Source organism: Opisthorchis viverrini (assembly GCF_000715545.1).
Source record: "Opisthorchis viverrini unplaced genomic scaffold opera_v5_92, whole genome shotgun sequence".
NCBI lineage: Eukaryota > Metazoa > Platyhelminthes > Trematoda > Opisthorchiida > Opisthorchiidae > Opisthorchis > Opisthorchis viverrini.
In genome coordinates, this window is record NW_008751748.1 from 829,228 (window position 1) to 840,281 (window position 11,054).

Here is an 11,054-nt window from a genome sequence, read left to right on the forward strand (position 1 = left end):
AAACCAATTCGGGCGTACAACGCTCAAAGAAGCTCGTCGCTGGGAAAACTTCGCCTGCCGACAAGCATCTACACGTGAGGCACAACCACTAACCCACCGCTACGCACAACTACGCACTGATGATGTCATCTCGATTGGTGATGAAACGTTTGCAACCAAATTGCCCAGCTCAGCGAACATGCCAACGACCATCTACGCTACCTGAGCTACCGATATTCTCCTCTATATGGTTGTGTCTCAAGGAGGTACTCGGTTATTTCTTTGAGCGTGTGTTGGTAACTGACCAAACAAGGAAGTACGTGTGTCGGCCATATTGGTTTAGTACTTCAACCAGTCGAAAGAAGCCGAACGTATCCTCCAGGCTATGTACGAATACCTCTTTATTGACAGATTCTGTTAAACCAACAGGTGGCTTGGCCACAGAACGCTACGCGGAGTTGAATATATCGACAGTATTTCTTGGCTAAGGATGAAATCTATATATTTCGTGGGAGACCAAGTAGTGTATACATACATGGTGGTGTCACTATGATGAATTCATTATTAGAAGTGAATATCAGTAACCGCTGTCTGTTTCGGGCGGCGTTGCACCTTAGACATAGTTTTCTCACTGTTTTTTCCCACGTTTTTTAATATTTCTAGAGGTCAGGACGTGATTTTGGCCAATAGATACCTTGCGACTTTGTAATATAATCTCTTCACTAGCTGCTGCATCCTGACTTATACTCAACCTGTTGACGGCAATAACTGAACGATACCGACTCAGGTTGCTCTATGCTCAACTTCGGGGGCAGTATCAGCTACCAAACAAACTGAACAAAAGTCAACCATAAAAGCATTCCTGGTAGTCATGCGACCGACACAACAAAATGAATGCATACACATTACAACTCATCAGTTCATACTCAGGGAATTATCCACGAAAACGCGTCAGTCGTGTAGCTGCTTATGTGTAGATATCATTCACGAGCTAAGGTATACAAGAATAACCTTTTCTGATTACACCATTACTGGTAATGTAAAGACTATGGTATTCTTTCTACTAACCATACCAACGGGATAATAGAATAGCTGCACCTGTTTTCTCGGATTCCGATGGCTTCCACTTCACGCGAGCTAGTCTCCACGTGTGATTAGATGTCATTTTTCTGCAGAGGAATACTGGAAATGTATGCGGTAGCAACGGATGGACTCAGCATCGTAATTCTTCCGATGTTTCAAACCATCAGTTCAAGAAAATTCAACAAATAAATTTGAATGGTCATCGTGCGGAAGGTGGTACACCCTGGACTAACCAGTCGTACATCACGTTTTGCGTTTAACTTACCCCTCGTCAGCATGTTGCCTACTATTCGATGGATGACTCGGATGAACTGAAATGCCATCGGTGTATAGCAATGGAGCTCCCAATTTCGTTTCTGGATTGAAACTACCCTTGCTTGATGGGAATCCAGGATATTCCTTCTTTCTTCCTTCAACGTAGCTCTCGGGGAAAGGACTGTCAAGCAAAGAGCCGAGTCCAGCAGTTGTGGTGGCCATTGAAGTATCATCATCACTATAACTTATGTCCGTTTGAAATTCGTTCTCTATTAATTTTCGAAGCTGCAAATTTTCAGGGGTTTGCGAATTCCCAATCAAGCCGGGTTTACTGTGACGGGGAGGAATATCTGAAAACATTCATGCAAACCGAAGACAACGTGTTTTCAAGCAAAAATCATGGGCTAAATTAATGAACAAAACAAACGTCGGAAAGAGAAACTTCGGTGGAGCTTTATCTTGGAAGACAGGGCCAGCATCTGTACTCAGGAGTAAAGAATAAGCCGCACACTTGGCGTGATAATATGCCAAACTTTCAGCGAAAGAACCTTTTGTGAGGGGTCGCTCCTAACCAAAATATCGTTTCTAGAAGTTCCTTGCATCCTGTATTCGTGTAAACACATACTGTGAGGTCATTCTCACGATGAGAGTTCACAAATATATTGAAAACACCGAAAGCCTGAATGAGTGCATATTCTCAGTGAATTTGTGTGACGCATACAGAGAGCTTACCTAACAGGGTTGTGCCATAGGGTGCGAACAATAAATAGTGAGTTGGGCGCTGACCACCTACTGAATTCGAGTGCATATCATACAGACAGAAACGCAATCAAAACCGACATCACAGTAGCATGTGCTTATGAACTACTCTCCTGCAAACTCCCTTTTAAAAGCTGACTTATTTTATACCAATGAGTCTCACCGGTACAGAACTTGCCATTCAGTTCACTACCCCAGATACTCAACCGTTGTTCCGCCTAATCTATCATAAAAGGCAGTTGTGTGGAATTCACTTCAGTAAATTTCTCCGCCATCCAATAGACAAATATGTGTCGCGCTGTAAAAGTGTCCGTTTCTCGATAAACGAATTCACTAGGATGCTGTAACTTTGTCTTGCTGTCCATTAGTACAAATCCACCAGAATTTTTGGGAAGTATTTTTCGACAGTATTATCTACCACTTGTTCATCATTAGGAATTATTCTGAGTGAAACCTGCGTTGTTGCTTTGCCTGGATAACGCATGCTGATCACTTGGACGAGTTCACAAATGCCCCCTCCCAGATAATCCAGGTCATATGTGTGACTTTGTACACGAGCATCCAAGAGGCCTAAACCCAGGAAGAGAAATTTTTCGTTTTGAAGCATCGTAATAGCCCGTAAGCAGCCATTCGTTTACAGTAAGTAGACTATGCTATGTCTAAACACCGACCATGCGGTGAGGGTACCTAGAAACAACTGAGATCCATTTGAATATCAAACCAGTGTGTATCCGCCTGCATATCAGATTTTGTGTGCAAGTAAAATACCAGATAGCCAGAAATTTTGGGGATTGGACCGACCTGGTGAACCCACAAATGGCAAAACCACCAGAAAAACCTTCCAAGAATCTTCTTCTGGTCATAACAAAGAGGACTAATTTCTGACAAAAAATTCAACGTTTTCTAAAAATATGGGCTAACACGAAAGAAAAATCGGCTATTATCTGTCTCCTTCCAGAGCTTCGTTCTGTCCATACCAACTTTACTCTCGCTAGAGAAAAACTTGGACCAAACTTTTAGAATGGTTTGCTGCACAGACACGCAGCTTGGTGGTGTCTAAAGGTGTGACTATGGAAACCGTCAAAACGAGTCATCACAAGTTCACAACAATGTGGGTGAAACAGCTGTAGAATGTACATCGGCTTTTCAGCATAGATCGGCTTCACTTACAAGACGAAATCTCCACACAAAAAACAAACTTACTTAAACGAGGTCTCAGTTCGGCTGGACACCCTTGCTGTTTTTCAGACACCTCTGCATGCTTTTTGCCTATTGTCGTCGTAAATGCATTAGATATCCCGTTCGCCTCCATGCCTAATTCCAGGCCAGACTGTCGACAAGCCGCACCAGTGGCTGCCTCTTTCAAACTAGCAAGAAGACTTGCCTCAAAACTCGCCGACAGATCGTCTGATTGATCATATTCGGCCAGATCAAGTGGGGCTGCGATACATGAAAGCTTATCCGTTATAGGACTGGGTCTCGGAGACGGGGATTTGCTGTTCCCGATATTGGGGGTATTACCGAGCAACTTTGTGCTTATCAACAGCGGGGAGAGCAATTTCGGAGACTTTAACAGTGCATCTGGTGTACGTGGAGAAGGCACACCAGCCTACGAGAAAAAGAGAAGACGTGTGAACGTTGAACCAGCAGCCCTTGGTTGGATATTCACACTGCCTCTAGCCTACTTACATAACATCAGTAATCACGCTGGAAGACAACACAAGTCAAGTAGAGGTGAATGTGGAAAGCAGTGCATAAAAATCCGTAGCTATTCAACCGTTCCTTCCGGACTAGATAGACTACGTCACATTGGAAGATGCCTGATTAGGAATGTGACCGAGAAGGAAATTTGAGGGTCGTCCAGAGGACCAAATCCAGAAAATGTACGTACTAGACTACCTCTAGCTAGAAGTTATTCTGGTTTTCTCAGCACACAATGGATTTGTATATTGGTCCAACTTCAGATTCGGCCTAATAATAAAGAAAAAGACAACGGATACATTGTTGGGTATTTGAACCTAAAAATGGACAAGAAGAGTGAGTGCCATTAACAGAGAATTCCTGCGAGAGGATATACTTTCGATCGGTGCTGTGGATGATCTCCCCAAACAGGAAGCACTGTGTATGCAAGGTTGAGGAATATCCCGAGAAATCCTTTTGATAAATTTCGTTTAACTTGTGGGACGAAAGAGATGTATGTGAACAAGAACCACACACAATCGAGTTTTCATTAACCGGATGCATAAAGCTTCGGAATTAGTTCAAATTAACTATTTTCCGGAACGAAAACTCAGCTCCCAAAGATACATTTTGTGTCTCCCAAAGGTACTTACTCATTCAGAGGATATAGCATGCTGCAAAACAGTATATAACCGTGTCTTGGAGGCAACTACAAGTGCTACTAAATGGTGGTGAGCTGATAAGCATCTTCTGCAGTGGTACGCTTTGATTCTGAGATGGACAACTCTCAATCAGCATTGTCTACTTACCGTACCGATTTGAAGGCAAAGAGAGGATACAAACATCTTCATGTGTTCCTTAAGTAAGTCGTTGAGTATCTTAGACCACGGCGGATACGTAGGGGCTGATTTTTTATTTTGTTTTCAGCCTGATATCGGAGATTTGTTAGCACTTCCTGAGGTGACTGTGTGCTGTTACTGACCGTCATGAATGATAGGTATGCAAATCCCCGATAGTTGAGTCGGAGCTTTATGCGACTGATTTAGCGGAATAGTGCACACGGGTTAGCAACTGCAATCGTGAACTAGTGGCCCCAACAGTGAAGGTAAAAAAATCAATGATTCGAGCCAAACAGTCAACAGTACAAAGTCTGAGGTCACGAGTGATAGGCTTCATGTGTGTCCCCCACTGTTCTGTTAACGATATGCCTTATTAGAAATTTCGGCTATTTCTTTCAGGATCAGCATATCAAAATCCCTTAACCAGAAGAAGTGTCCTCGAGAAATAGCACTCAGACAAGTCTCGAAAATCACAGAAAGAAACAGACCAAGAAAGAAGAATCAGGTTCTTCAGATAACTCGCTTCAAGAAACTTACGAGAGCGGCTTTTAGTTCTACCTCCTTAGTTGTGATCTCCCGTATCGCCTGTCGATCCACGCTGACCCTTTCAACTCCAGAAACTTGTGGAGGTAGTGCATTTTCCACATTCCAGAACGGTGATTGTTTTTCTTCTTTAATGCCGTTATCGAGCTTTGTCCACGCATGTGTTGGAGTAGGCTGCGGCAAACTGTTGAAGAGATATAGGTTCCCCATCCGGCCTGTATGTTCGTCGTATGGACTGATGGTAAAGGAAGGGGAAACGGGAGATCTTTCCCCAGTACGACGATGTTGTGTAGCCTTTGCTCTCCCTAAACTCGAACTTGCGCTGAAGCACCGTGTACTGCAAGACAGAAGAAGAACGAGTGGGTTTCAGCAAAGGCACGCGACTGACTGAACTACTGGAGGGATGTGATGGGAACTTTACTTGAGTAGAAGAGATTCCTTTCAGGATTTTTCACTAATGATCGTGATGGCTAATGCGTCTAGCTCGTTTGATGCATATTCCTTTCAAGTTGCTCCTTGCAGCGCTCTTACATACTAAACTGAATTACAGCGATTCCTACAGCAAAGTACCACTGAGAAGATGAGAGGTCAGTTTCCCTTCAAGAGCTTCGTACATTAAATCGCGGCCGATTAAGAACGTGCTCGTAAAATGTGTAGACGGTTGCTCTTCTATGGGATAATTCCTAACTTTTGTGGATCACTGAATAGTATTTGTTCATTTCCATGTTTCACAACCCCACCACAACGTAGTGCAAGTCAAAATTCTGCCAAAGTGGGTGTGATGTTATCCACCCAAGAGCAACTGGAAGATCATGGTAAATAATGTTCAAGAGAGAGGACGGAAGGTGCAGAGCGGCTTCGTTGGTTTCAGTGGTCCAACACTTCAACCCCGAAACATACTTTGAATGGGAGACAATAGCTGGACTGCTTGACATTAAACCAGTCGTGATTGGTGAGAATCAAGTATGGTGATGCCGATACCAGATGTGCGTCCACTTTAATAGACAGTGTTTCCAGGCTACCTGTAGTATACGGTGTCTGTCAGCTTCATTGATTTATATGTAAGTATTGGTGATGTACAACCTTGCTTACTGGGCTTTGGCTCATGAGCTTTGTTTCTGTTTTCCATCCACAGAAATTGTCGTGAACACCTGTTTTAAGAGAATCACTGTTGGTGGGTGCTTCCATAGCGTGCATATTACACTACCTACTTGAACGGTTGGGTCCTACGTGCTAACAGTCCTGCCTCCATAGTCTTTGCGTGTGTAAGCAAGCCAGATCAGATGAATGATAACTGGTAGCTGTCGGAGTTGTTGACTCCAGAACGGCTCATTTGGACCGGTATAGATTCGACGGAGCAGCACTGTAAAAATAATGAATCTAACATGCAACCATTAAATGGCTGTGAACAGCCTGATTACTGACAATGGGAACCAAGCCTCATCGTGTAATACCTAAACCTTCAAAAAGTACGATTCGATCATGCGTGCAAGATAACTGATGGAGAGCAAGTGCGTTAAATTCCGTGTCGAATGGACCGGAAGCCCAAATATTTCGTGCAGTGTAAGCACACCCCCGTCAAGACAACACAGACATTATTCCTTACATTACTACCGTCGAATGTCAACTGTGGAGAGCATATGAAGCTGCGAGTAGCAACATCTCGCTAGCGCACTTGAAAAGTGATATGGGAAAACGAATTTACCACGAATAGCTCCCCGTATCAAGCTTCGCTGTCATACTAAGCACAAGGAAACCCGCCTATCCTCACCCAGAGAACTTATTATAGTCCACCACTGATTGAAAGGGTTTTTACAAAAACTAGATAGGTGTAGAGAAGTCCGTTCAGCTGTGCCCAGCTGGCTAAAATTAGTTGTCAAGCTAGCTCAAAAACAATGTGACGAGTCAAAGACCGTCACACGAGTCGTCGTGGAAGCAGAAAGACAAGTCTGTTGGTATAACAGCGGCTTAAAATACATAAAAATGCAAACAAGGTTAACCGAACGTTAATTTCCCTGTAACTATTACTCAAAGTCTATATTTAATAGTCACTGTCTGCTTAGGCTAGCTGGAAAACGGGATTATCTGTTTATTGGACTGCAGCTAAACATTTTGGCGAAATACACTCACTTAGATACCAATATGCCTTTGACAAAAGACTCACCAGGAATCCAGCCGAATCTATTGTTTATGATGTTCATTCATTCTATCTTAAACCACAAGCGCTTCCGCGTTTTGTTAAGCCATTAAAAAGCACAGTAGCTACATGTGAATAACATACCCATTCGCATCGAGATAGACTTCTTGGCGACCGTTTATCTCACAGTAATTCAGCGTTCGCTTCCAGTTAATTTACAGTGAAGGTTAAAACAGACGACAATAAAAATGCCTCATTGAGTGCAGCCTGGTTGAGCAACCTTCAGCTAACATCATGGTTGAACACAAGATACCTGAGTTGGACCTTTATCCGAAGCCCCTCTCTTTCTCGAGTTTAAAGATGGAGCAGTGAAAAGTACGTCGGTTCAGTGGATAAAAGAATCTGAATTTACCCATCTTCTCTCGAAGACAAGGTGATCTACATTAGATCAAGCCAGGAAAGCAAAGAATGGTCAGCGAATCTTGTTGAGCGTCAACTGCAGTTATAAAAAAAGATGGTGCACTCAACCCAGGAGGTGGACGAAATACGATTACATTAACGACAGTACGCGGTCATACACATCCAATAAGTGTTGTTCAGCACTGAAATCCACACGTATTTGTGCACAATCGACACCACACAGATGACCATAAAAAGAGAGTTCTTGCGATGAATTTTAACAGCCGCGAATTGAGAGGTATTCAGGTCAAAACCGGCTGAAACGTATTTAGACCTTAGGAAGCTTATGTCATAAATTTGCCCTGATCGAGTAATTTTGTGCAGCATTCGTCCAGCTGAAACATCTCTTACGGTGTGTAGCTGTCCTAGGTCTACGATGCTGCAGTGCCACAAGCCTAGATAGGAGCAGACAGAGTGATGAATTTGAGTCCAAACCGAGGATCTTCTCTAACTACTGAGCTGTCTCGAGCCCAGCATCACATTCCGTTGCAGAAGACTATCAATAATGAGAGATTTAACAAGATTCCATCGACTCTCCCATTAAAACCAGATTCGTGTACAAATGAGAGCATCTGGCGATGTTCAGAACATGTTCAAAAAGCAAACAAGTGACCTAGTACGTGACAATTCAACATGAATCTAATGGCTGATTCCATAAAGGCTTGGTAATCAATCGATGGATCTATTGTCCCGCACCAGATACTTTAATCTAAGAAACGGTTTATCTGGTTTACAACAATCCTCATCGAAACCACCAGTATGACCTAACGCGTGACAGAAGTACCAGACACAAACGTCCATGAAAAGCTTACAAACGTACTTTACCAGAAACGCTTATGAACACCAGTGGAACAGGCACGTGCTGCCCTCGCCATGCGACTGATGAACAGTCAGAACTGCAGTTACTTGTCGCTCGAACTCCACTTGAACTACTGGTCAATCTGCTGCATGATATATATATATATATATATATATATATATATATATATATATATATATATATATATATATATATATATATATATATATATATATATATATATATATATATATATATATATATATATATATATATATATATATATATATATATATATATATATATATATATATATATATATATATATATATATATATATATATATATATATATATATATATATATATATATATATATATATATATATATATATATATATATATATATATATATATATATATATATATATATATATATATATATATATATATATATATATATATATATATATATATATATATATATATATATATATATATATATATATATATATATATATATATATATATATATATATATATATCCAATATATGTATATATACATACATATATATATCCCATTGTGGAAAAGTAGCTTCTTCCACATCATTGACTCTGGAACAAGTGCTTCCATTCTGCGCAGGTGCAACCGCATTCAGTCACTGTATTTTTCCAGTTTGGCGATCAGTTCATGAAAAACGGTGAAATTCCTTTCAGCCATCATCATTTTCAGAGTAAAGAGCACCCAACATGGTGTGATGTGTTCAACCTTTGATCAAGATGACTCAAAGGTGGAAGCAACGTGGGTTCTATACACTAATGGAAACTCGTTTAAAAGCCACTCACTGAGAATCGTAGAAAGGTTAGATAAAGTGTTTCGGCTTTATCAACACGAATGTGGTTCTGAATCCAGAACTACGGCTTCGCTGGACATAGAGATCTAGCATCAAACAATGGGGCTCAGATGCTCCGAGTTAGTTTCCAACCTGGAAAATAAGCGTCTTTCTTTAGGCTATTTTTTTCGTATATCCAATCCTTCTAAGTAACGCAAGCAACTGGTATTCTATGTCCGGTCTTCTACCCAGCTTCGCCCAAGAAGCTGAGCAAACTCAGGCGAATTTTCAAGACCTACCACTATTTTGTAAACGGTACGTCGATGAAGCTCATATCACAACCTCAGAGCTGCGAACAACCTTTAACACTTTATCAGAGATCATGTGCTCAACACGAGTTTAAAGAACAAAGCGCCGGTCACGATTTCCCCATGTGTGCATATTCGTTGGATTGTGAATTTTCTGCACACCACGTGGGTAGGACGACGAGGCGCTTATCTCGGACAATCAGTCACCGGAACACACAGCCAGCCATACACATGACAAGGGCTCTCTCCTGCCACCTATTCGATACAGCCCACCGAATCAATCCAGCCGAGTCAACGTAATCTGTTGATTAGCAAACATTGGTCGAACGTCATTCGCCAGCCAATGTCTCAAAAAGCTGAGGCGATCACCATTGGGACGGGTGAGCCCAATCTGTGCCAGCAAAAGAGGCATCGCCAAGACCCACCAATATAACCTCCTAACCATTGAGAAGACAATGCCTCTTTATAGTATAGCAACACTGTGCCGTATTCTAACTTAGCATGCTATTTCGTTGCCATTGCGATGAAAAGCGACCATTCGCAGACTTCTATTTCCTTATTAAAGTGCAGATATTTAACACACTTAGACTGCCTACATCGTACTGATCGGATTTCAAGCCAAGTTTAGCAGTGGGTTTTCCAGCAGTTCAATTTCACATTAGTGTGTACGGACAAATGCCCACCTTGTCGAGCACCCAAGAAGGATAAAATCAATCGCTGTCAAGGATAAATAGCAAGCATTCATGAATTGACACCACAGCTTACTTGGGTCGTGGTCCGGATTCAATCTTGGATTGGAATATGTCTCCATAGCCTCGCGATTTATATGAGGCAGAGTGTATTTGCTGAGTGGGGTTTGACCTGGCCGGATCAGGTCTAATAAACAAAACTGGCTTGAACTTCTTTGTTCCTATCTGTGGGAGTGATAAACCATGAAAGTTCAGAGTAGCGAGGAATATGGAGACATTATGGTGGTCTCTATAAAAGTGGATGGATAACCAGTTGGGTGCACTTAATCGATCCGTGATACAAAAGCTGCCAGTTAAACAGATGCAAGGTGAAAACAATGGGGAGAATGCCGTACTATTGTCGGACCTGAAAGTATCAGAGTAGCTGAAAAGTCGGATCTCTGTATCTCATCCCTTTAGGATATCGTGGGGATATACTTGATGAGATGTTAACATTTCATTTGTTTTCACCAATTATGGATGCAAACCATGCAGTGTTTTCTAAAACAGAAGTCACCTATGGCGTGCAACCTAACCGACTGCTTACCCATCATATTACACAATCCGAACTCGACACTGCTGCTGTTTAGCGAAGCGACTGTAATCGAAACCAGACAAATGGCGCTGCGCGCACAGAATATGCTGATTAAAA

At 41.8% G+C, this 11,054-nt stretch overlaps 1 protein-coding gene across 1 annotated transcript in view; it reads right to left on the reverse strand.

Annotated features, from left to right (window-relative positions):
• Window positions 1–10,588, reverse strand: part of T265_13684 (hypothetical protein) — a gene marked incomplete at both ends in the record, with an annotated part of 18,313 nt that extends 7,725 nt beyond the window's left edge. The window contains 4 exons of the mRNA XM_009170033.1: window positions 1,328–1,667; window positions 3,280–3,685; window positions 5,133–5,475; window positions 10,440–10,588. Of these exons, the coding sequence (XP_009168297.1) occupies window positions 1,328–1,667; window positions 3,280–3,685; window positions 5,133–5,475; window positions 10,440–10,588 (1,238 nt within the window). The remainder of the gene's footprint in view (window positions 1–1,327; window positions 1,668–3,279; window positions 3,686–5,132; window positions 5,476–10,439) is intronic.
• Window positions 10,589–11,054: the final 466 nt, after the last annotated feature.